This window comes from Ovis aries, chromosome 1, assembly GCF_016772045.2.
Source record: "Ovis aries strain OAR_USU_Benz2616 breed Rambouillet chromosome 1, ARS-UI_Ramb_v3.0, whole genome shotgun sequence".
Taxonomy (NCBI): domain Eukaryota; kingdom Metazoa; phylum Chordata; class Mammalia; order Artiodactyla; family Bovidae; genus Ovis; species Ovis aries.
In genome coordinates this window covers 203680033-203705593 of record NC_056054.1, presented here as the reverse complement: position 1 = coordinate 203705593, position 25561 = coordinate 203680033, and the positions used below count along the sequence as shown (strand labels likewise).

The 25561-nt window shown below is 52.3% G+C and overlaps 2 protein-coding genes across 7 annotated transcripts in view; one reads left to right on the top strand and one right to left on the bottom strand.

Annotated features, from left to right (window-relative positions):
• ECE2 (endothelin converting enzyme 2) overlaps positions 1–25561 on the top strand; it is a 37278-nt gene that overhangs the window by 6405 nt on the left and 5312 nt on the right. Inside the window, exons 1-19 of one of the 6 annotated variants that reach the window (XM_042233711.2) lie at positions 10632–10729; positions 11463–11549; positions 11904–12039; positions 12246–12461; positions 12912–13036; positions 13152–13298; positions 13448–13513; positions 17379–17567; positions 18261–18403; positions 18688–18802; positions 20105–20215; positions 21123–21221; positions 21324–21401; positions 21936–22039; positions 22219–22329; positions 22455–22522; positions 22730–22920; positions 23014–23109; positions 23792–24774. In XM_042233711.2, coding sequence (XP_042089645.1) covers positions 11463–11549; positions 11904–12039; positions 12246–12461; positions 12912–13036; positions 13152–13298; positions 13448–13513; positions 17379–17567; positions 18261–18403; positions 18688–18802; positions 20105–20215; positions 21123–21221; positions 21324–21401; positions 21936–22039; positions 22219–22329; positions 22455–22522; positions 22730–22920; positions 23014–23109; positions 23792–23968 — 2259 coding nt within the window. In that variant the 5' untranslated portion in view covers positions 10632–10729 and the 3' untranslated portion in view covers positions 23969–24774. Of the gene's footprint in view, positions 1–2913; positions 10485–10631; positions 10730–11038; positions 11203–11462; positions 11550–11903; positions 12040–12245; positions 12462–12911; positions 13037–13151; positions 13299–13447; positions 13514–17378; positions 17568–18260; positions 18404–18687; positions 18803–20104; positions 20216–21122; positions 21222–21323; positions 21402–21935; positions 22040–22218; positions 22330–22454; positions 22523–22729; positions 22921–23013; positions 23110–23791; positions 24775–25561 lie in introns of those variants that run through there. The other 5 variants (XM_027957697.2, XM_004003092.4, XM_060404988.1 and 2 more) reach the window with 5 other exon arrangements.
• CAMK2N2 (calcium/calmodulin dependent protein kinase II inhibitor 2) lies at positions 187–2355 on the bottom strand. Its single transcript, XM_060405017.1, has 2 exons — positions 2102–2355; positions 187–1212 (listed from the first exon to the last, which is right to left on the bottom strand). The coding sequence occupies exons 1-2, from the start codon at positions 2268–2270 to the stop codon at positions 1142–1144; spliced, it is 240 nt and encodes a 79-aa protein (XP_060261000.1). The 5' UTR covers positions 2271–2355; the 3' UTR covers positions 187–1141.

The following is a 25561-nucleotide window of genomic DNA, read 5'->3' as shown; positions in this document are numbered from 1 at the left end:
TTACCCAAGGAGACCACACTATTATGGTGTTTTCAGGCCAGACTGACATGCCTATGTTTACTTGGCAACCCTTCTCTGCCAGTAACATGCACCTGAGATTCCCAAATACCTTATCCCCTCCCTAAAAAGAACTGGAGCCATTTGGGGCTGACTTTTTAGCAAACCAAAGCAGCAGCTACACACACACACAGGGAGGTCTGTGTTTATTCACTCCTGGTACAGTGAGGATGGAGGAACATTTACAAAGGACACCCCCAGGGGTTGAGAACATCTCCAGGGCCACAGGTGTCATCCAAAGATGCAGTGCAGCCCCCGTTTGGAATCCCAGGGGCAGGACGCAAAGGTCCAAGGTAAAATCAGACCTGGGCCCTTGGAAGGTGATACCTTGAGGGGAGGAGGTCTGCCAGAAAGCCGCCTGGAATCAGGCATGGGCAGACTGGTCATGTGGTTGGTTACCATGTTGGGGGCTTGTCCCATCCCAGCCTCAACACCCATCCTTTCTGCCAGGCGCAGAAGAGCGTGGCCGAGACCATGGGGGGGCAGGGCATGAACCATGAGGGGGATTAGTAAACAAAGAGTCGGATATAAAAATACAAATGTGCTGAGGAAGTCCCTTAGAAAGAGGCTGAGGCTGGGGTCACGCCAGACAGGGGTAGGGGTGAGGAGCGGCTGGGCTCAGAGGGGTGGGAAGCTCATGCAAATACGCAGCCAAACATCCCTGGCTGCGCGCGAGGTCCGACACCGGCAGGCAGTCGATTTGCAGACTAGACCTGCCGGAGAGGGGCGGGGCAGGGGAGCCGTGCGGGAGGGGACGGGCCGGGGGTTGAGGGCCGCGGGTCTCTGTCCGTTCCGGTGTGCGGGGTGGGGCTGCGGCCCGAGGTTCTAAAGTGCAAGAGCGCGGCGGCGGGCTCCGGGCCGGTCCGCGCCGCCGCTACCGCCGCCGCCGTGGTGCTGAAGCGGACAGCTCCGGAGTGCCTGGCGGCGGCGGCGGCAGCGACTGCAACCCGAAGGCGGCGCGGCCCTGCAGTCCCCGCCCGCGGGCGCCTGGGCCGGGGCGGGGGGCGATGGCAGCCGCATCGCCGGCCCGCGCTCCTGGCCGCCGCGGGGCTGGGCCCGGAGCCCGCCGCCTGAGCCGGCGCGTTTACACTCCGGACGGCGGCTTCTCCCCCATCCCCTTCAGCACGTCGTCTATCCGGTCATCCTCGATCACCACTGCGCAGGGAGAAAGCGCGTCAGCCGCGCGGCCTCGGGGGGCAGCGGCGAGAATTGGGCCCCGCGTCCTCGCGCCCCACTCAGCTACTGCCCGTGGCCCAGAGACGCCCCTGAGACCCCCTGCTACAGTGCCCTGCCCATTTGCTCTTTGCTGCCGATTCAACCCAAGGCCGACCCCCAGCTCCCATAGACCCAATCCTCTCCTTGCGGAGGAACGCCCCTCTTCCTAAGACTCCAAGCCGTTCAACCTTCCAGTCCAAACCCTCCCGCCGCCTGAGCTCTCCTACTTCCAAGCTGATCGGAGAGCTTTTGCTCATGGGATCCCCCACTTCCACCCTCCCTTCAACAGAATCCCCTCCTCAACCCGAAATCTCCATCTATTCCAGCCCTCTCCCCAACCTAACCTTGTGGTTTCAACACCTCTTCCGATCCTGGTACCAACAGAGCCCCTTCCCCTTGCAAACAACCAGGACAACCGAACCCCCGCCCCCTGCCCACTCTCCAATCGGCATCCCTCCCCTCGCGAAGATTCTTCCGTAGCATACACCGACTCAGCGTTTGATCCTGTAGAAGCGGCCAGTCGCCCAATGTCCCCACTTCAGGCAGCCCCGAATGCCCTGGTCGGCCCCTCCCCCTCGCCCGTGTGCCAAGGCTCTACTTCCAGAGGTGGCGAGCATCGAATCCGGGGCACTGCGTTCCCAGGAGAGGGGAAGAGGGGGACACAACACTGCAGCAGGGACCACCCTCTACCCGCCCCCCACCCCCAAACCGCGGCTGGCTGCGCTGGTCTGCGGCAAGAGCTGAGGGCGCTTGGCGGGGAACTGCAGCCGGGGGGCGCCCGGGGGAGGATTTCTGGGTCAAGCGGCGACTTCGGGTCCCGGCCGTGTACCTCTCTTGGCTCGGCCGATCTGGCCCAGCTTGGGGGGTCGCTTGGCTTGGTTGCCCGCGAAGAAAGAGTTGGTGTCCTGCAGGCGACAGCTGAAGGAGAGGTCAGAGCCCTCGGGGTCGGCGCCGAAGCGGCCCATCTTGTCCTCGCTGTAGGGCAGGATCTCGGACATGGCGGGCGCGGGACTGCGGCGGGGCGCGGGCGGCGGGCTAGCTGCCGGACCGGCCCTAGCTCAGCAGGGGAGCCGGCGGAAGGATGAAGTCATGCAGCATCCGGGGCTGCGGAGCCAAGCGGGGCCTCCTCCCCCGCGCCTCCGCCTCCCCGGCCGCTGGGCAGGCGGCGGCGGCGGTGGCGGCGGCGGGGACCGGGCGGGGGCGGTGCGCGGGGGGCGGGGGCGGCGGTGAGAGCGGAATGACGATGAGCGCCCGACTGCCGCAGAGCGGGGCGGGCGGGGCGCGGGGGAGGAGGGGCGGACACCGGCCAGGGTTGGGAGGCAGGGAGGCGGGCCGCGGGTGGGGTGGGTGTGTATGTGTGTGCCGGGACCCGAGCGCCTCCGGCTTTCTGCGGAGATACGGGAGCGAAAGTGGGAGAGTCCTGCCATTGGCTGGAGTGGCGCCTGGGAGAACCGTACCCGGCCACAACGGGTGCAGGACCTGGCGGGGAGAGGCGGGACTGGGGGGAAGGCAGGAGCGACCCCGGCATGCCAGGGGCGGGAGGAGAGTAGAGGCACTGGGAATTGGGGAGCGGGTCGGGGCCGGAAGCAGGGCCAGCATTCGAAGCTGGGCGGACACCGGAAGCGTGGCGGGGGGAGAGTCGGATACGCGGGAAGGTGTGCGGGAACCCGCAGGACGCAGGAATAGCTCAGGCCAACGGGTGGTGTCCCCATCTTTGGCGCGCTCTCGTGTGGGATTGCTCTTCGGGTCTGAAACTGTCATCTAGAGTCTGTGTTTCTGTGACCGCCCTCTGTTTCTGTCTGTGCCTACTTATTTGTCAGTCTGTCTCGACGTCTCTGTGTCTCTGCCTCGGTGCCCCATTTCTTTTTGTGTCCTAGTCTCTGTCTACGTCTCTCTTTGTTTAAAATTTAAGCTATAATATTTTGAGAAGGACCTTTGCTTTACACAGCAGTAAAAAATTATGTATTGTACATTGCATGAGTATATGACCAACTCTTTGCGACACCAGTGACTACTGTAGCCCACCACGCTCCGTCCTTGTAATTTTTCAGGCAAGAATACTGGAGTGGGTTGCCGTTTCCTACTCCAGGTGTCTACGTCTATCCCTTAAGTGTCTCTGTTCTTCTATATCCATGCTTGGGTTCTTGTGTGCCCGGGTGGTACTTGGGGACCTCAGGAGCTGGGAGAACCGCAGGGCTCGGCGGGGGCTTTGAGCCCGAGTTTCGGCTCCAGCAACAGGGCTGGGGGTGCAGGTCTGCCTTGGTGAGCGCGTGTCGGCCCAGTTACCGAGACTCCTCCAAGGAGAGAGTCGAGATTAGTGCCGAAACTCGGGCTCAAAGCGCGCGCTGCGCGCTGCGGTTCTCCCCGCCCGCGAGGCCCGCGCTGCGCTAGCAGTGTAGGAAGAATGAATGACGGCGTCGCGGGGGGCGCGCTGGCTGCAGGTGACGCGGGGAAGCCCGGAGCGCCTGAGGACGCGACGCGCGCCGGTGAGTCCGGAGGTAGAAGGGGAGGGATAGAGGGTGTCTCCGCCCTGGTGCTGGGGATCACGTGACACTTCTCGCCGCACCGGAGACCACGCACCCTCTTCTCTCCTCCCTCCTCCTCTGGCTGTCAACGGCGGCGTCACCTGCTTGCTAGCGGGCTGGGGCTCTGGCGCAATCTCTGGCCTTGGGGGAGGGAGGTGTCGCACATTCGGTGATAGTGACGACAGCGCTGATAAGGATAATAATCATCCGAATAATAATCATTAAGTCCATACTCAAGGCGGAGGGTTCTCTACGGTTCCCAAAGCCCATTTCCTCCTTCCCTCTAAATCACATAGCTGGTGAGGAGCCTAGTGCTGGGTCTTCTTCCTTCAACAATTGTTAGTTCCAGGGACACAAAGGCGAATGCCATCATGGCTGCCCTAGGACAAGGCTCGGGAGTGCCAGAATTGCCTCTGTACAGCCTCACTCAAGACCAAAGACCTGAGTGAAATGAAAGTTGTTCAGTCGTGTCCTACTATTTTCGACCCCTATAGTCCATGGGATTCTCCAGACCAGAATACTGGAGTGGGTAGACTAGCTTCTCCAGGGATCTTCCCAACCTAGGGATTGAACCCAGGCCTCCCGCATTGCAGGCGGATTCTTTACCAGCTGCACCTCCAGGGAAGCCACCTGTACAGTCTCACTCAAGACCAAAGACCAAAGGCCCAGCCCTATCAAACCCTCCTCTGCTGTGTCCTGGTCTCTGGGATGAGGTCTGGAGCTGGAGGTGGAAGCCCTGCTGGGTGAGCAGAGTCTCCAGACCTGGAAGGACAGGAAAAGCTGGAGCTCAGGGTTACTAGGGGAGAGTCCAAAGAATTCCACCCCTGCTAGAGGTTGTTCAGCCCTGGGTTCCAATCCAAGCTCTACAACTTCCTGTGTGAGCAAATAGTTTTCTAATTGACCCCACAATTATTATTTTTTAATTAGTTCACTGGTACTGGTAACATTTTAGGGAGATATGGAAAATCACAGAAATCCTTCCAATCTTTTTCTCATGTATTTGCATAACATGCATACATACTTCTCTGAGCCTCCGTATTCTAGTGTGAAGCCTAGAGATGACAGAGCCTACACTAATAGTTTTGTAGAACTTGTCTTAAAGTGAAGTGACTTGTCTCAGGAGGTAATGCACTGACCCTACCAAAAGTGATCAAGGGCCCATCTGGGTTCTTTCCAAGAATAAGATGAGAGCACTGGGTGGGGAATTGAAACATTTCTGGTTTCTCCTCTCAGAATGAGAGAGAATGGAGGAATAGCAATTTAACTTGGAGTTTACTTGGTTAGTTCCTTCTTAAATAATCTTACTCCTATAAGACACATGCTGGATTGTGATTAAGGCAAAAGACATAAGTGTGAAATTGTAAAGATATAGTAATACATGATTCAGCTATGTTGTGAAAATTTGGAGCGAGTTCTTTATTTTTTTAAATAATTTTATTTATTTATGGCTGCACTGGATCTTCGCTGCTGTGCGTGGGCTTTCTCTAGTGGTTACTCTCTAATTCTGTTGCATTGACTTTTCATCGTGGTGGCTTCTCTTGTTGCCGAGCACTAACTCTAGGCAGAGGGGCTTCTTCAGTAGATGTGGCATTTCTCAGCATGTGGAATCTTCCCAGAGCAGGAATTGAGCCCGTGTCCCTTGCATTGGCAGGCGGATTTGTTAACTAATGGACCACTTGGGAAGTCCAGAGTAAGTTCTTTAAATTATGATCCTCTACTTAAATTCTGATGTTCTGCATCCCTGTCCATGAGATGAAGATTCATTTTCACAGGTAAAGTGAAGTAAAGTTTGTTTGGATTGTTGTGACATGCATTGAATTTCTTTTGAAAGCCCCTCAAAACCTACTAGTGGGATTGAATCCATATGTTCTCAGCAGAATAATATGCCTTTTGACAATTGAGTATTAATGACACTTTTATTCAAGCAGAAACCGTAGGCCTGTGTAGTGAGCTGGACAGGGTCTCCCCTAAAACTTATGTCTACCTGGAACCTCAGAATAGACCTTATTTGAAAATAGGGTCTTTGCAGATGTTAATTAGTTAAATTAAGCTAAGGTCATACTAGATTAGGGTGCACCCTTACTGGTGTCTTTATAAGAAGAGGACAAATGCACAAGACATATACACACTTGGGAAGGCCTTGGGAGGAAGCAGAGATAGGACCGGTGTGGCTGCAAGCCAGGGAACATAGCACTGCTAGGAGCCACAAGAAGATGGAAGAGGCGAGGAGGGATTCTTCCTTAGGGCTTACCGAGGGAGCATGGCCCTGCCTAGATTTTGGACTTCTCACCTCCGAAACTGTGAGAAAATAAGTTCCTGTTTTTCTTTTTAGTTTTTTCTTTGTTCTTTGTTTGTTTTCTGGCTGCACCCCAATGCATTAGTTCCCTGACCAGGGAGCAAACTCTCACCTCCTAAAGTGGAAGCACAGTGTCCTAACCATTGGACTGCCAGATAATTATAAGTTAAGTTTGTAAGTTACAAGTTTCTGTTTTAAGCCACCCAGTTTGTGGTACTTAGTTACAGCCGTCCTATGAAACAAATACAATGTTACAAGTATTTTGGGGTCATCCTTTTACATCTCTCATGATCATGTCTTGCCCTGTCCCTCAAAGAAAGCCTATACCATGAAGGTATTTCTGGGATTCTTCTTTTTAGCAGAGGCTGATAAATTACAAAAAAGAATGAAGCAGATCTTTGTGGATTGACATGGTAAGATCTCTAAGACCTGTCAAAATATCATCAAATAACAAGTGTAGAGTGTGATTTCACATGTGTGAAAAAGTATACACACATATGTATGCACAATTACACACACACACACACAGTGTATTTAGGTAAGTAAATACATAAGTAAAAGAAAGAAATACATACCAAACTGCTGCTGCTGCTACTGCTAAGTCACTTCAGTTGTGTCTGACTCTGTGCGACCCCATAGACAGCAGCCCACCAGACTCCCCCGTCCCTGGGACTCAAGAACATTGAGTGGGTTGCCATTTCCTTCTCCAGTGCATGAAAGTGAAGTCGCTCAGTCGTGTCCAACTCATAGCGACCCCATGGATTGCAGCCTACCAGGCTCCTCCATCCATGGGATTTTCCAGGCAACAGTACTGGAGTGGGGTGCCATTGCCTTCTCCACCAAAGTGCTAATAATGGTTATCTCTGAGAATGGTACAGGGATCCTGGCAGAACGAAGTTCATCTTTTATTCTGTATACTTCTGGAGTATAAATTACATTTGCAATAAAAGAGTTTTAGTGATTTTTAAAAAAACTTTTGAAACCAATGATATAGTCCATTTATCAAACATCACACTCTGATCTGAGACAAATCAGTTGACTTAAAAAGTGATTTGTAGTTAAGAGCATGGAGTTTAGATTCAAAGCAAGAATCTTCCTTCTCCTTGATGTGTGACTTTTTAGGTATGTTATTAAGTTTCTCCCATCTGGACAATGATATTGGTAGACTCTATCTTACTGAGTCATCATGAGGATTGAATAAGTTAGCATTCATAAAGTGCTTTGGTAGTGCTAGATAATAGAATTGTTAGCTCTTATGCAGGAAAGCATAAAGAAGTTAAAAGTAACCTCATCATTAGATACAGTGATTAACATTTTATTGCATGTCCTTTCAATCTTTTTTTTTAACCTATGCTTTTATACTTTTTTGCCTCACAAAAATGAGATTTTTGAATTATTTTTCTCTCCCACTTAACTATATGGAGACCATTTCCTGATAGTATTAACTCTTTTCCATCATTTGTAAATGATGGAATGTTTGGATGTGTGTATGGATATTTGAGTTATTTAACAAGACCTCTACCTTTGGGCATTGAATCCCCTCCCATTTTGTTATTATAGATGGTGCTGCGATGAACATATGGTATAGGAGAAAAATGGCCCAAATATTTTGTAGCTCTTCCAATCAAGAAGTAGACTCTTTTTCTCCATTCCTAAATCTGGGCTTGATCATTTGACTTGCTTTTCTCAGTAGGGACCTTAGCAAATTTGATGCCAGTAGAGGGTTGAAAAGTGTTTATGTACTGGGGCTTGCCGGTTTTTGGTTGCTAGGAATTCTGATACCACCATATGAAGAGGCCTGGGCTAGCCTCCTGGTGAAGGAGAGACCACACAGAGACTGGGCCCAGTCATCTCAGCTGAGGCCCAAACATGTAAATTATGTCATTCAGCTAGGCCATTCAGCTCCTGGTGAGCTGACCCAGACCTGAAGAACCACGCAATCAACCTGCTGAACCTGAAAAGTAAATGTTTGCTATTTTCATCCATTAAGTTTGGGCAGTCTGTTATTCATTCAAAGCTAACTGATACAAACATGCTGTAGATAATCATGCTGTAGATAACAGGCTTATTTCCTAGAACAATTTCCTAGAATTCAACTCTCTACGTAAAAAATTATGTACCCATAACTGTTGATACATATTGCCAAAAAGACTGTATCAGTTTATAAGCCACCAGCAATATATGAAGATGCTCACTTTCCCCATCTTTGTCAACATTGGATACTAATGTGTGTGTTATCTTCATGACTATACGGTTTTTATAGGTTAACACATAAAACATTTTCCATTCCCTTTCAATTCACAACCAATTTAGAGAAAAACTGACCTCATAAAATTAAACTTATAGGAAAATAAGAGCAGAAAATAGAAAAATAATAGAATGAGAGAATAAAACAGAGTCAAATATTATAAACACAGAGGAAGTAAAATAGAGTTATATAAAATAGAAGAATCTCCAAGCCATAAGGTACTTAACATGTAGTCAGGAATAGTTGTGAACCTGATAAACTATCTGGGTTATGAAAGGGGCATGGAAAGGAAATATCCATTTAGGCCAAACCTAGTGAAACTGGAAATACTGTATATAGAGGTACCAGCCTCTTTCTTATGTGGTTGCATTTAATTCTCACAGCAATACACTGAGTAGAAATGATCCCACCTTGATGAAGAAGAATGAAAGTTCAGAGCATTCAAATAAAGATTATATACCTAATAAAGAATGGAGCCCGGATTTGAATCCAGGTCTGTTTGGCTTGAAAACTATGTGCTTCCCCTTATTCTTCCAGAGAAGATGTAGCAGAATGTTGGGAGGAAGTGTGTACTCATTTTGATTCATATTGCCAAAGTGCTCTCCAAGAAAGGAGTCAGATTGCCTGGGTTTGAATTTGAATTCCAGCTCTACTACTCACTGGCTGTGTATCACAGCCTCTCTGTGCCTTGGTTTCCTCGCCTACAAAATGGCTTCATTGTGCCATGAAGATAAATGAGTGTGTTGATGTAAAAATACCTGGAACAGTGGCTGGCCATGGTACAGTGCTATATAAGCTTGCTACTTACAGCATGGTATTACAACAGCCATGGGGCTATTTCTATGAGTCTGTTGCTGGAAAGTCCTTATAAAGAAGTTTTCTTGTACTCACATGGCCATGTCATGGTGGGATTTTCCATATGACAGGACTGACCCTGTGGCCACGTTTCCCTCCATCCAGGCTTGGGGGAAGTGGGAAAGAGGTCAGCAATGTGATGCCACGTTGTCATCTCATTGAATATGAACTCCAGAGACGTGCCCCATGTGGACAGGAGAAGGTTGTGCTGCTGCAGACCACAGTGTGGCTGGGTGAGCAAGTTCCTTACTCAGGGAACCCCTGATTAACCTAGAACCCATGTTCCCATCTGGGAAGCAGAACAGGCTTCCTCCAGCCATACAATTCTCATTTCCACCTATAGGATTTTAATAATAACTACACCAACAATAACAGTAGCAGCAAGAGTACCCTTTATGTGCCAGAAATTGTCCTAAGAACTTTACAAGTATTGTTTCATTTAATTCTCACCACCATCCTTTGAAATGGATACTATTCTTATTTCCATTTTACCAGAGAGGAAATTGAGCCTGAATCCAGAATCCTTCATCCTAACTATGACACTGTACTGCCTCTTATTTGAGAACACGCAGTTTTGGGGTGAAAAATGCCAAAAGAAAGAAATCCAGCAGTTTCTCGGTCGTACATCATCTACCCTTTCTCAGCCACAAGAGCATTCCATATTGGAGATGCTCACAGCAAGATGTTTGAGAACTGAGGTTAGAGTCAAGAATCCAGGGTGTGGATTTGCTGCCATTCCAAGCCTTCTCAGGTCAAATTGAGAGAGGTGGGATGAGAATGAGGCACTTTAAAACAAAAAAAAAATTTTTTTTTAAACGACCAGATACTCTTCAGTGAAGCAGACTGCAAAACCACCAGGCCTGACTAAGGAATGACAATATGGAAGGCAGATGGCAGATGCATAGATGCCACACTATTGCCTTTCAGTTAAATATTGCTTGGTGTTTTTTTTTTTTTTCTTGTAAACCTCCCAAATAAAGTGGTTTGCTTTTCTCAAGTTAGAAGTGTTAACTCGTCTTTTCTTTAAATATCTGTGCATGGCTGTTTTTTTCCCTGCCGATTTGTCACCATCTGTAACCCTCCCTTTGTGAGATGATCTGATGACACAATTATCTTGGAGAGTAAAGTGCAGTCTTGAAGCAGCGTGTAAGGGTGGACTCAGAGTGTGCGCAGTGTCTGTATGCTGCCCAAGCACGTGTGTGTGTGTGTGTGTGTGTGTGTGTGTGTGTGTGTGTTGAATGTGTGTCCAGAACCTCAGGGCAGAACACATGTTGTCTCTGGGTGCCTGGTAAGTGTATACCTTTTGTGTGAATATGCAGTCTGTGCGTGGTGGTGTGTGTGTGTGTTTGTGGGCCGTGTGTTGGGCTGAGTGCCTGCCTGTGTACTTCGGGTCTATGTGCTCCCTGTATAAATATGGTGCTGACACCCTGAATGTGGGTCACCTCGGGCGTGCTGCTCTGTGTGTGCTGGCTGAAGAGGGGCAGTGCGGACAGCTGGGGGAAGACGTTCCCCTGAGAGCGTAATTTCTCAAAGGTGTTTGAAGGGAATGGGGAGGGCCTGCAATTTCGGGGATTGAGCAGGGTTTTCGGTCTGGGTCAAAGAAATGTAAATTAAGGGAGGCTTGTAAGAGGGTGTTGCTGGGATGGGGTGCTGACCACAAAGCGGGGAGGGAGACTCGGAGCTTCTGGAGGGCGGGTGACTCTGGCTGGGTGCAGCTCTGTGGCGCGGGCCGCGGGCACCGGGAGCCAGGACCGGGCGCCGGACGGATGGCGGGGCGCGGCCGGCGCGCTCCTCCCCTCCCCCACCCCTGCCCGGAGCGCCGCGCCGCGGGGGGAGGGGGGCGCCGGCAGGCGGGGGCGGTGGCGATGGCGGGCGGCGGCGGCGGGGCCCGGCCCGGGGCCGAGGCCACGGCCTGGGCGAGAGCCAGCCGCCGGGAGCCCTAAGGTGCCGCCGGCCCCGACTCCACCATGAGCGTCGCGCTGCAGGAGCTGGGCGGCGGCGGCAACGTGAGTGCGGGCCCCGGGCTCCGGGGGAGAAGACCAGGGTTGGGAGGAGCCGGGGGTGGGGGGGCCCGCGGCGGTGGGAAGCGGCTCCGGCTCGCGGACTAACTTGACGGGCAGGGGTCGGAGGGACCCAGGCTGGCTGGAGGGAAGGGGCCCCGCACTTGAAGCAGGAGGGGCCCGGCCGGGCGAGGGGCGCGGGGGCAGGGCCGTGGGCGCGCAGCCCTCTCTGCCTGACCTGGGTCGGCGCCCCGACTGTCTGGCAGATGGTGGAGTACAAACGCGCCACACTGCGGGATGAAGACGCTCCCGAGACCCCCGTAGAGGGCGGGGCCTCCCCGGACGCCGTGGAGGTGGGCAAGGGGGTCCTCCCTGTCTCACTAGGCCCCCCAGCCCTGGCACGACGCCAGGCACACCCAGGAGCTCTCTGGGTTGCCCTGGAGCGTCACCTGCCCCCACCTCAGCTCCATCTCTGGCCTCTGCGCTAGGACTATGGTGAGGCGACTCTAAGCCATGACGTTGCACAAAACAGGCTCAGGGCTCAACTCAGCCTGCCTCGTTGTTGCCCCTGTGCCCCAAGTTAACCCTGTTAGCAGTCTTTGCTCCATGGCTCTGGAAACTGCCTGGGCCTTCACCCTCCGGGAGGACTTCTGTGGTCCGGTCGCCCACCTGAAGCTTGCTACTCCAGGTCCTCCTCTGTTCCCCAGGCGGGATTCCGGAAGAGGACCAGTCGCCTCTTGCGGTTGCACACCCAGCTGGAGCTGGTCTTGGCTGGTGTCTCTCTACTGCTTGCTGCCCTGCTTCTGGGTTGCTTGGTGGCCCTGGGGGTTCAGTACCACAGAGGTAGGTACTACCACTCCTGTCACTAGCCCTCCTAGCTGTGGGGACTCTGGAGGCTGATGGGGGGAGACTTCTGCCAGCTGTCCTCTGGCCTCCCAACCTCCCTGTTGGAAGGGAGGGCCTCATGGCCCCTTGCAAAGCATTTGCCTCTCCCAGACTAACTATCCCCTACCCTCCCCACACCCCACCCCTCATGTCCCCTGCCACAGACCCATCCCGTAGCACTTGCCTCACAGAGGCCTGCATTCGAGTGGCTGGAAAAATCCTGGAGTCCCTGGACCGTGGAGTGAGCCCCTGTGAGGACTTCTACCAGTTCTCCTGCGGAGGCTGGATTCGGAGAAACCCTCTACCTGATGGGCGTTCTCGCTGGAACACCTTCAACAGTCTCTGGGACCAGAATCAAGCCATCCTGAAGCACCTGCTTGGTGAGTGGGCCTACCAGGGGAGCGTTGTATCAGGTATGTGCCTCATGCCAGCACAGGGCTCGGCACTTAGTAGGTACTCAATAAATGTCCAGGAGTGAATAAGGGGATGACTGCCAGCCCTCCTGGGATAGGGGATGCAGACACTGGGAGCTCCTGAATGGTGGAGATGGGTTGAGAGAGCAGATCTCTGAGGACAGTGAAGGAGCTCTCTGAGCACTGGAGCATCGCTGAGGGGTGGTAGACACCAGGGAATCTGTTGGGCTTCGAGATCTTTCAGAGTCTCCCTGGACAGGGGAGAGGAAGCTCTGCTCTGCTGTGGTTGGCAGTCTTCCCATGCCTACATTAGGAGCAGTGCCCCCTTGAGAAGGCAAGGAGAGGGATCAAGCAAGGGTCCGGACCCTTCTCAGCAGTTGGCATGGTTGCCATCTGAACCTGTGTTCTTTCTGACAGAAAACACCACCTTCAACTCCAGCAGTGAAGCTGAACGGAAGACGCAGCGCTTCTACCTCTCCTGCTTACAGGTGGAGCGCATCGAGGAGCTGGGTGCCCAGCCACTGCGAGACCTCATTGACAAGGTAGGCTCCTGGGGTCGGCTGTGGGTGGGGGAGCGAGACAGGCCTTGGGAGAGGATGTGGCCCCAGAGAGCTTCGGGGGCCTTGTGCCAGAGGTGCCACCATGGTCTCCACTCAGATTGGTGGCTGGAACGTTACGGGGCCCTGGGACCAGGACAACTTCATGGAGGTGTTGAAGGCAGTCGCAGGGACGTATAGGGCCACCCCCTTCTTTACTGTCTACGTCAGTGCCGACTCTAAGAGTTCCAACAGCAATATTATCCAGGTACTGGGCTGGGGAAGGGTAGGGAGGGAATTATGGACTATTTGCTGAGGCCACACTCCCTTCCCCTGTGACGGGCTGGCTGGGGTGGTCTTCCTGCACAAGAGTCCAGATTTCAGGGGGAGGGCTCACTGCTCATCTTGCTATTGCAGGTGGACCAGTCTGGGCTTTTTCTACCCTCTCGAGATTACTACCTAAACAGGACCGCCAATGAGAAAGTAAGGAGGATTCTCAGAATATCCACCCGACACCCCTATTGGGGTGTCATTCTCCTCTCCCTGCATTCTTCCCCTGCTCCTTTCTACCCTTTCCTTCCTCCTTTCTTCTTCTCTTCTTTCCTTCTTTCCTTCTCTTACTTTTCCAGGAAAACACTTATAGGCACCCATTGTGAGATGTACATTTCAAAGCCTCTGTCACAGGATGCTTTCAGTGCAGATGGGTTCATGGGCCTAGATAGCTGAGAGCAAGGCTCACAAGAGGGGCCTCTAGGGCTCAGGCGAGATACTACAGCTGGAGCAGTCTTCCTCAGGAGGTTGCATTTGAGCCAGGCCCTGCAGAATGTCTGGGGCTGGGTGAGGGCATGCTGAGTTTAAGCAAAAGTGTTGAAGAAGGAAAAGCTAAGGTGTGTTTGGACAACAGGAAGGGATCCAGTTTGGCAAAGTGTAGAGCTCAAAGCAGATGAGAGAGTGGAAAGGTGGGTAGGGACTAGTTATTGAGGGGACCTGTGGTGCTACACGATGGCACCCCACTCCAGTACTCTTGCCTGGAAAATCCCATGGACGGAGGAGCCTAGTAGGCTGCAGTCCATGGGGTTGCTAAGAATCAGACACGACTGAGCGACTTCACTTTGACTTTTCACTTTCATGCATTGGAGAAGGAATGGCAACCCACTGCAGTGTTCTTGCCTGGAGAATCCCAGGGATGGGGGAGCCTGGTGGGCTGCCGTCTATGGGGTCGCACAGAGTCGGACATGACTGAAGAGACTTAGCAGCAGCAGCAGTGCTACACTGAGTTTACTGTATAGCCCCCAGAGAGCCACTGCATGCTCTGGGGCAGACCAGGACTGCCCCAGTGAGCCCTGCTTTGGGAAGGCAGTTTGGCTGGGTGGGAAAAGTAGATGCAAGAGAGGGAGCCTGGAGATCAGTTACTCAAAAGTGTCTGCAGTACTCCAGGCTCTGAGTCTCTGGGGACCCAAATGGAGGAAGTGGCAGAGGGAAAATCAGAAAGGGGAGGATGCAAGAGACATGCGTGTGTGCTAAGTGGCTTCAGTCATGTCTGACTCTTTGTGACCCCATGGACTGTAGCCCACCAGGCTCCTCTGTTCATGGGATTCTCCAGGCAAGAATACTGGAGTGGGGTGCCATTTCCTTCTCCAGGGGATCTTCCCAACCAAGGGGTCGAACCCTTAGTCTTCTGCATTGGCAGGCAGGTTCTTTACCACTAGTGCCACCTGGGAAGCCCCACAAGAGACATAATTGAGTCCAAATCATGAATTGTTGATGCCTGGATGTTAGAAGAGAGGAGATGAAGGAGGAAGAGATAAAGATAGTTGAGGCTGTGTGCCAGAATGATGGTGGGATGGAGTGGTCCTTAGAGAATCTGGGGTATTTACAAGGACAACCAGTTTCAAGCACATTGTGGGTTGGGTGTTGCTATCACAGGAAAAGACAGACTTTGAAGTCAGACCTTGATTTTAATCCCAGCTTGGCAGCTTGGTGCAAGTTGATGAAGGCCTCTGAGGCTGTTTCTTCATGGCATCTACTTCATTGCATGCTTGGGGGCAGCAGGAGGATGCAGGTATATGATTCTGTATGTGGCAGATACTCGAAGTGGGAGCTGCCTGTTTCAGTGATGTGAGTGTGAGGGAGCTGGGCACCATCTCCCTGGAGAGGTCAGCAGGCAAGTATGAGGGTTGAGTGGGGTCCTGAAGAGAGTACAGGCCTGGAGGGACCCAAAGGCTTGAGGGGCCTCTCCTTAAAAGCCTCGACAAAGGCTTAGGAGAAGTGAGAGGGGGGCCAAGACTAGAGAGTAAAAAGAAGGAGATCCTTGTATTTCAAGAGGCAGAGGGAGGAAGAGAGATTTCTATGGAGCAAGGAAACCAGGAAGGGCTTTGTGCTTCTTCCATTCACCCCCAAACATTACCAAGTATCCCTCAGACAGACTGACCGCTAGCATGTGGAAGAGAAGGCAGGAAACAGGACTCACGCAGTTGTCCTATGAACAGTTGCTGTTAGAGGAGAAGTGTGGCAATCCAAGAGTCCTTTAACAGAGAGCCAGCCTGGTCCTAGGGTGAGGGTAGGCTGTGGAGAAGAGGGAGAGAGTCCTAGGCAAAGGAAACGGCTGATGCAAAAGCTCTGAGAGGGGACAGGGTATGTCTTGTTGCCATATTAGAGAGGGGAGTGGGAGGGGAGAGTGGTCCAAGTTCTGGACAGGTTGGTAGAGTCCTGTTATACGTAAACACTATGGGTCAAGTTTAGCATTGATCCCAAAAGAAATGGAAAGAGAATCTCAAAAGTGGGGAGTGGTGTGAACAGATTTGTGGTTTTCATGTCACCTGAGTCAGGAGAGGAAGGAATTTTGAGAATTCAGGAGAGAACCGCATGGTTGACTCAGCTTTTAGTGCGTTACTGGTTGTCTTGAGTAGGAAGTCTGTGCCTGCATCTTGGGGAAGCTGCAGCGCCAGAGGTTTCTTATCCTATCTGCAGAGTTCAGGAAAGTCTCAAAAGTAAGTCTTGGGACTTATCTGGTGACCCAGTGGTTAGGACTCCATGCTTCCAATGCCAGCGGCCCAGATAAGATCTTGAAAGCTGCATGGTGTAGCCAATAAATAAATAAAAGTAAGTCTTAAGCAGAAAGTAAGGAGGTAGGGAAAGAGGGGTGAGTTGGGGAGGGGTTGGCCAGATCACTGGTTGAACCAAACATCCCCCTTAGTAGCTGGGATGACTGGAATTGGTACTCAGACTTATGACATCAGCAGCAAGGAAGAAGGGAGGTGGGAAAAAGGAGATACTTCGAAGTGCAGAGAATGGAAGAAGAGATGGCCTTTGGCAGTTAAGGGAGCCCAGAGTGGGGCAAGAGTGAAAGTGGTCCCTGGGAGGTCCATAGGAAGTCAGTGCTGAGCAGGACTGAGGGTCTGTGCACAGGATTTCATCCATCAGTCAACAATATTTATTGGCCACCTACGATGTGCCAGATGCTGTGCTAGAGCCTGAGAACACAGTGGAGAGCAGAGCATACAGCCCCTGCTCCTATGCAGCTCAAGTGCCAGCAGGGGCTGAGGCGACATGAGTTTGTTCTGAGCCCAGGCAGTGCTGGGGCTGTGGCCCTGGAGTCATGGAGCCTGGGCCACATTTGGACTCTGCCATCTGCTTGTTTATGGTATGAGTCAAGAAGTCATGTTGTCTGTAAAACAGAACCTAGTACTCAGTTTATGGGGTTGCCTGGGCTCTGGTGGTGGAGGAGGCAGGAGATACATGTAGAGCCCTAGCAGAGAATTTGATACATGTACATACATGGAGTCACTACATAGTTTTTCTCTGTGTTTCCTTCCTCCTTGGAGGCCAGAGGGGAAGGCAGCAAGTCTGAAGCCTGGCAGGATGGGAGGTAGAAGGGAATGAAAGCCAAATGTAGACCAGTTCCTCCATGGGGTCCACCCAGCTGTTAAGTGAAAGCACGTGGTCACTGAGGGGCTGGGAAAAGCAGAAGGGCTTCAGGAAATGAGAAGGGCTGAGGGATATGGGAAGCAGGGCCACCCACTGCACAGAACCTATTCTGTGCTAGGCCCTTTTCCAGGCCTTTGGGATACAGTGGTAAATACGCCTCTGTAACCTGGAATGATGTGCTCCTGGAATTTACCTTTTCCTTGGGTAAACAGATGATGAGCAAGGGCACAAGTAAAAAAAGATCCTAGCAGATGATGATAAGCAGTATGGCCGAAATGATGAGGGTCATCTCAGAGAGCTTCTTTGAGGAAGGTCCACAGAAGAGATGGTGGGCAGGGGCAGCAGCTGGAACAGTCCTCTCAGCCTTGGGCAGGACTTGTTGCTGGGCTCTGAGGTTGATGATGACTCAGGGCCCTGACAGGTTCTTACTGCCTACCTGGACTACATGGAGGAGCTGGGGATGCTGCTGGGCGGACAGCCAACCTCCACGCGGGAGCAGATGCGGCAGGTGCTGGAGCTGGAGATACAACTGGCCAACATCACAGTGCCCCAGGACCAGCGGCGGGATGAGGAGAAGATCTACCACAAGATGAGCATTGCAGAGCTGCAGGTGGGGCAGGCAAGGAACTGACACCACTGGAAGGGGTCAGCCCCCAGCCCAGGCCACCCAGCTCCCCTTTGTGCTGTCTACAAGAGACAGACAGTCCTCTCCTTGTTTCCCTACTGTTTCTGAGCTGCTCGGTTTCACCATTGCTATCCTGGAAGGAAAAATAGTGTCCATTTTAGGGCACCCCCACTGGGCCATCCTTTGGCCCCTTTCATGTTGCCTGGGGCTGCATAGAGGGATTATGTTAAAAATCTGTGACAACTTGTACAAGATGCCCACAAAACAGTCAGAAGAGAAATGGAAGCATCTCCTGGAAGGCCATTACTGTGCCAGGTATCAACCTCTTAGTCTTTGAATTATGGAGAAGTTGGGTAAGGGGGGTTCTGGAGGAGAGGCCAGGTATGTAGGGACCCTGCGTAGCGTCTGGGGAGTTGATCCAACTGTTTGAAAAATATTTGAAAATCTGTAGCCCAACTAAATATCACAGATGGTTGTTTTCTGTATATAATAAGTGACTGGGTTCCCAGATTGAAGTACACTTAGGCCTAAAAATGGGTTTATTTCAGGAAGGGGCCACCAAGCCGCTAGTAGCTGTTGCTGTGGCGATGGAAAGGGCTCCCAGCTCCAGTGTACCAGTGGGGGAGGGGTCTGCTGAAAGCCAAGGGGACAGGGAGGCTTGAGACTTTTTGCTCACAGGCCCTGGCGCCCTCCATGGACTGGCTGGAGTTTCTGTCCTTCTTGCTGTCACCGCTGGAGCTGGGTGATTCCGAGCCTGTGGTGGTGTATGGGACGGATTATTTGCAGCAGGTGTCGGAACTCATCAACCGCACAGAGCCAAGGTTGGGGGGAGCCCACAGAGTCAGGGGTGCGGTTCAGGGCTCTGTGCAGGCTATTCTCCTAGGCTGGGGCTTCAGGGGGCCCACTGTGGTCTCTGTTCCCATACCTTGCTCCACCCCGACTTTTACAGGCAGGTGTGTGGTCCCAGGATCAGAGAGAGGGATTCTGGGAGAATGCCCATGAATGACTCTAAGGGATTCCTGTTATCTGCATGTTGGTAGAGCTGGTTTGGGGGGCCGGAAATGGTTCCTGCCTTTATCTTACGTTCTGGTCACTTGCATACCAGTGTCCTGAACAATTATCTGATCTGGAACCTGGTACAGAAGACAACTTCAAGCCTGGACCACCGCTTTGAGTCTGCACAAGAGAAGCTGCTGGAGACCCTCTATGGCACCAAGAAGGTGGGTTTTCTAACTCTGCTCCCACCTTCAAATCCAGTCAGGCTGATGCTTCACACCCCCTGTGTGTCAGACACCATTTAATTTACACGTGGAGCACATGGCTGAGAATCAAGCTAACTTAGGTTCCAGTCCAAACTCCTCCATTTTTTGGCCTATGGGACCTTGAGCATATCTCCACCACCATTTTGTCTCTTCATTTCTAAGTTGGAGAAACAGAAATTTCTTGTGGGGTTGTTATGAGGACTGAATTCACATAAGTGAAGTACTTACCAGTACACGGTGTGTACCGGTACACTCAACTTTGATAACGAGAGTGAAGAAGAAAATGAATAAGTGCCGTTCTCAGTTTCAAGAAGCCCTGTTAAGTGGGGGAAGGAGATATGTAAACAGACATTATATTCTGGGGTGCTCACGCTGAATGAAAGACCTTCTTTGTGATGTAGGACAGAGGTGGGGTAGCACATTTTACCTGCAGGGTGGAGTAATGGAAGGGAGAAGGGCATTCCAGGCTGAAGGAGTAGGATGTGCAGATCCCAGAGGCCAGGAGGAGTGTCGTGGTGTCGCCTGTGTTCTGGCATGACTTTGAGGAGTGGGCACCCGAGAGGCTGAGGGTGGTGAGGCTGGTCTGGAGTGATCCATAGAGGGACCTGAATGCTGTGCCTAGCTTCTTTCAGGGATGGAGAACCTGGGACAGTTTTAAGCAGGGGTGTAACTGGTTGGATTTATATATTAGGTCATCTTTCTGCAGCTAAATGGAAGATAGATGGTGGGGAGTGACAGGGGAGAGGGATGAGAATGGAGTTGGACTGTCTAGTTAGGAGGCCACTGAAATCTTCAGATAAGAGATGATAGTGTTATAGGGCAGGGGAGTGGCAAAGGGTGGATGGAGGAGATGATTAAGGAGCAGAGTTAGAATCTGGTGATAGGCTGAATGTGGAGATAGGGAGATGGAGGAAGCTGGTGACTCCCAGGTTTCTGGCATGTGAGACTGATTGGATGTAAGACTGAGATGTACAGCTAAGTAAGAAACGTCTGGGCCCCAGTGGGCCTCTGAGAAACTATGAGGAGGAGAGTGCTGAGAATAGAGTGGGCAGCGTGCATGTGCCTCCTGAGGTTTCCCTGCTGGGGTTGGCATGCTTTGCAGTATTGCTCTTCATTTTCCCTGGAGCCTGAGGGAGAGATGGCACCCCAAGCCCAGGGCTCTGATGTGCGGACCTAAGAGGGGCTGGCCCTAGAGACAGAGAAAGACCCTCAGACTGGAGGGCAGAGCCATCTCTAGGGACCTGCTTTTTCCCCTTCCAGTCCTGCACACCGAGGTGGCAGACCTGCATCTCCAACACCGATGACGCTCTTGGCTTTGCTCTGGGCTCCCTCTTTGTGAAGGCCACATTTGACCGGCGGAGCAAGGAAATTGTGAGTCTTCAAGGTCCTTCCAACACTATGCTTCATTTTAGTTAAAATTCACTGCCTCTATCTGTATGTACATCAAGAGAAAAAAGGCTTCCCAGGTGGCTCAGTGATAAAGAATCTAAAAAAAAAGAATCTACCTGCCAATACAGGAGATGCAGGTTTGATCCCTGGGTCAGAAAAATCCCCTGGAGAAGGAAGTAGCAATCCACTCCCATTATTCTTGCCTGAGAAATCCCATGGACAGAGGAGTCTGGCGGGTGTCCATGAGATCACAAAGGAAAAACAAATTGTGACTAGCATGGATTATACGGCAGCATTAAACTGATGATTGTTAAGTGAAAAAAAAGGTTATATATATATATATATATATATATTGCACAACGTAATTCTGTATTATATATGAATATCCCATCAGGGAAAGACATTAGAAATAGGTAATTAAAATGTTAGAAAGAGTTATCTCTGAGTGATAGGATTTTTTTTTTTTTTTCAGCACAGGAAGACCAGGGATCAAAACCATGCCCTCTGCATTGAGAGTGCAGAGTCTTAACCACTTAGGCTGCCAGGGAAGTCCCTGAGGGATAGGGTTTTTAAATGATCTATTTTCCTCGACTCCTCTCAGTTTTCCAGTTTTCTGCTATTAATGCCTGCCTTTCATAATCAGATAAAAATCAAAGCACTATATTAAATTATAATGTTAAGTCAGTTAACTTATCAGTGTTTTTGATTCATTAGGGAAAAAACCATGACAGTCCCAGTGCTTTCACAAATCATGTTTCTTTCTCATTCTCTCCGGAGGCTCAGCCTTATTTCAAGAGTTTGGAAGGACAGGGATGGGGCACCATGGTGGACAGGGACAAAGGATGCATTAATGTGTGTGGGAGGCCGATTTGTGCACCCTCCCTCCCAGGCAGAGGGGATGATCAGCGAGATCCGGACCGCCTTTGAGGAGGCTCTGGGACAGTTGGTTTGGATGGATGAGAAGACCCGCCAGGCAGCCAAGGAGAAAGTGAGCAGTGGCCAGGGTTGGGGCGCCATCTTGAGGTGAGGATGGAGAATACAGTTTCGGGGGGGGGCCTGGGGAGGGAAATCCTTAACCTGGTCTCTTCAGGCAGATGCCATCTATGATATGATTGGTTTCCCGGACTTCATCCTGGAGCCCAAAGAGCTGGATGATGTTTATGATGGGGTGAGTACCTGCCTATGAGTACTGAACCTTAGCTCAGTGGAGGTGGGGTGGGGCATAGGGCTCAAGCACTGCGAGGGCAAGAGGTGCTTGTTGGTTCCTTTCAGAGGCAAATGCTGGCTCTATGCCAGGCTGCAGGCTGGACAGCAGCAGAATGCAGTGTTTACAAGTAGAGTTTTGCAGTCAAACCTGTTTCTACCCAACTGTAACCTTGGACAAGTTATATAACCTCTCTGGGCCTCAGTTTCTTCATCTGTAAAAGGGAGTCCTGTTAGCACCTACCTGATAAGATTGTTGTGATAATCAAAGGAGACAGTATATAAAAAAGTAAAGTACCTGCAAAATAATATTGACAAGTTATTATTTGTTAGCTATTTTACACCCATTTTACAGCTGAAGAAACTGAGGCCCAGAGAGGTTATATAACTTGTCCAAGGTTCTGAGGCTTGGAAAGGTGCTAACTAGTAGCCAAACTGGGACTATTACCTTCTCTAATGTGTTCTCTTGCTTGTTTTCTACTTCTTACCATTCCCATAGTATGAAGTGTCTGAAGATTCCTTCTTCCAGAACATGTTGAATTTATACAACTTCTCTGCTAAGGTGATGGCTGACCAGCTCCGCAAGCCTCCTAGCCGAGACCAGTAAGAATGGGGGCTGCCGACACTTGGGACAGCAGGAGAGGTGGGGGAAGTTTTCAGAGCAGACAGAAGGGGATAGCAAGATGGATCCCAAATGAGGCACCAGGTTCTGCCTCAGGATGTAGGTCAGGCTGCTGGACATCAGGAGAGTCAGGCTCTGTCTCAGCTTCTCCCTCCCCCAGGTGGAGCATGACCCCGCAGACAGTGAACGCCTACTACCTTCCAACCAAGAATGAAATCGTCTTCCCTGCTGGCATCCTGCAGGCCCCCTTCTACGCTTGCAACCACCCCAAGTGTGTCTGAGGCAGGAGGGACTGGGTGCTGGGGCCTGGGCCTGCGGGTGAGCTGGGAGCAGGGCTGGAGGTGAGATCGAGGTGTCCCTCCACCACGCCCTCACTCAACATTCCTCACTTCCCAGGGCCCTGAACTTTGGTGGCATCGGCGTGGTGATGGGCCACGAGTTGACACATGCCTTTGATGACCAAGGTAGAGGTCCATGCAGTTGTGTCCTTCAGCCTAGAATTGCTCATGGCTCCTGTGAAACCTTGGGATGTTGGGAGCAGGCCCCATGGACCCTAGACGGGATGCGGGTGCGCAGAGGGAGGGGCCTGTGGATGAGAGGCGATGGGGGCGCTGGTGCCCCCAAGGGGTGAGCTCTGGCCTCAGCAGGATGTGAAGGCTCCTTCTCCCCAGGGCGGGAGTATGACAAGGAGGGGAACCTGCGGCCGTGGTGGCAGAATGAGTCGCTGGCAGCCTTTCGGAGCCACACGGCCTGCATGGAGGAGCAGTACAGCCAGTACCGGGTCAACGGGGAGAAGCTCAACGGGCGCCAGACGCTGGGGGAGAACATTGCCGACAATGGGGGGCTTAAGGCTGCCTACAACGTGAGTGGCCCTCTGCGGGCTAAGGCTCACCTGTTCTGGGGGCAGGGGCAGGGCAGGCCCCAGCACGCTTGCCACCTGTGTTCCCAACCCCAGGCTTACAAAGCATGGCTGAGAAAGCACGGGGAGGAGCAGCAGCTGCCAGCTGTGGGACTCACCAACCACCAGCTCTTCTTTGTGGGATTTGCCCAGGTACTGTCCTTCTGGAAGGGCAGGGGTCTGCCCTTCTCCCGCTACCTCCCAGGCATGTCATTAGAAGTCTGGGGCATGCAGGAAAAGGGACTGTGAAATGGGGCTGAAGTGGGAGTGTGGAAAGTGGTCTGGGAGGGCCTCACGGTCAGCCTCCTGTGGGGCCCACAAAAGCACATGAGGAGGCTGGAGAAGGGAGGTTTCAGGAGGCTTTTGCAGATCTCAAAGGGCAGGGGGTAGGGAGCAGGATTGATCTTCATGATGCCTCTGTGAGGTGGCTGTGGAGGAGGCAGCTCGGGGACAGACTGGCTCGTCCAGGGGTACCCAGGAAGACAGTAAGTGGCATACTCAGCAAGGTCTCCAGGTACTTTGCACTATGGCAGGCAGTCTCCGGGGCTGGACTTCTTCCCCTCAGACACGTCCATCCTGGGCAGCCCTGTGTCCAGGCAGCTTTGAAAGGCCTTCTTGGAATTTCAGAGGGCGGGCGCCTTCTCCTCCCTTGGTGCTGATAGCAAGGCCTTGGGGCTACGATGCTGGCTAAGCCCTCTTCTGCGTCCCGAGGCCTCCTGAGCTCAGGGGCTGGGGTGGTGGTGCCTTGTGTCCCTGGGATGGCTCTGCGGCAGCTGGGGCAGGGGCCTCGCCCACACTAGACACTCTGTGTCCTCGTGTCTGTCCTGGCCTGCAGGTGTGGTGCTCGGTCCGCACACCCGAGAGCTCTCACGAGGGGCTGGTGACCGACCCCCACAGCCCTGCCCGCTTCCGTGTGCTGGGCACTCTCTCCAACTCCCGCGACTTCCTGCGGCACTTCGGCTGCCCTGTCGGCTCCCCCATGAACTCAGGGCAGCTTTGTGAGGTGTGGTAGACCTGGGTCGGGGGAGAAATGGCCAGCTCGGGTGCCAGAGCCTGGGGTAGCTTGCCCAGCCAGGCTGTCTGCTCTCGGGTTGAGGGAAGGCACATGTCAGCTGGGCTGTGTCTTGTCCCTCCACACCATAGGTGTGACATGAGTCCTAGTCCCTCCTCAGCCACCACATCGTCCCTCTGCTTTGGAGGTGCCCCTGCCTCCAGCAGAGTCCCTACCATTCACTGTGATGTTCTGTGTCACCCTGCCTGGAGGAGGCCTGGGCAGGGCCACCAGCTCCCACAAGAAGGGGTCCACCTCTTTAGGCCCCCAGCTCAGTGGGTTTGGTGGCCACAGAGCCTGTTGTGCCTGCTGGCCACGCAGGGGTCAGCAGATGTGCCTCCCACACATCTCCCCAAGGCTCACTCACCGCTCCCTCGGGCACAGATGGAGCTCCTTTCAGCCCCGCCCCCAGGGGCGACCCTTATTCCATGTTCCTCGTGCTACTGCTCCTAATACTGCTGCCAGCCCTCTCTGACGGACCCCCTGTGCTCAGCTCTTAGTGGAAGTCCAACAGCCTTCACAAACCTTCCTGTTGCCTCCCAGGGTCCCTGGGCTCAGCGGGGATGCGTGTACATGTCAGGGATGCTAGGCCCTGCATCTTGGGGTTACAAGTGTTAGGGGGTGACTGATTCTCCCCGGACCAAGCAGGAAAGCAGATAGAGTAGGAGGAGTGAAGGATAGAGTCTATTTTTACAGGAAAGGGGGTGGGGAGGGAGTGGTCTTGGCCCTGGAGGACCCTGTGCCAATAAATAGACACACATCAGTCATTCTGTCTCTTCCTTCAGTCCTGTTTTCATTTACTCATTCCACCAGTATTTATTGACTACCTGCTGTATGCCAGGTACTCTTTAGGCACTCATTTATTCACTCACCAGACACAGGGGACTGAAAATTGAAACCCCAAAAAGACAAAAAGGTAGGATGAGGAATGGCACAAAGTTGAGCCTGGCAAGTGGAGCACGTTCTCTGCTCACTGGTGGGCATGTCCCACCCCTGGCTGGTCTATAGCTGGAAGGGTCTGCTGTGGCCCCCATGGACGCATGTAGCCGGGCCTGACACTGAGTCTGGGTAACAACTTGGCCAGGGTCGGCTTGGAAGATGGGTGGCCCTTACCCTGCCCTGGAAGGCAGCCCTAGCCAAGGTAGCACTTTACTCCCTGCAGCTTGGAGCACTAGCCTCTGCTTGTGATGAGAAGACATGTATTTCTCCATGTCCTCAAAGGCTTAGCGTTCCTGAGAGTCACTCATCCCACCTACACATACTCATCAAGCCCTACCAGGTGCCAGGCACAGAGCCCACAGGTTTGGTGGCCACAGAGCCTGCCACCCTCCAGAACAAGTGAGGGAAATGGAGCGTGCATGGAATACCTCTGTATTCCAGGCACTTCTGCTAGGAGACTCATTACTTTCTTCATTCATTCATTTATAAATTTATAGATTTATAAGTATTGGGTTAGCCAAAAAGTTTGTTTGGATTTTTTGTGACATCTTACAGAAAAACCCAAATGAACTTTTTGGTCAGCCCAATATATTGGTTACCAATAATGTGCCAGGC

Excerpts from the sequence above, each read along its gene's own strand:
- CAMK2N2 (XM_060405017.1), bottom strand. The coding sequence starts at position 2,270 with ATGTCCGAGATCCTGCCCTACAGCGAGGACAAGATGGGCCGCTTCGGC. Across the intron at positions 1,213-2,101 it reads GATCGGCCGAGCCAAGAGAG|TGGTGATCGAGGATGACCGG; the intron begins GTACACGGCCGG and ends CTCCCTGCGCAG.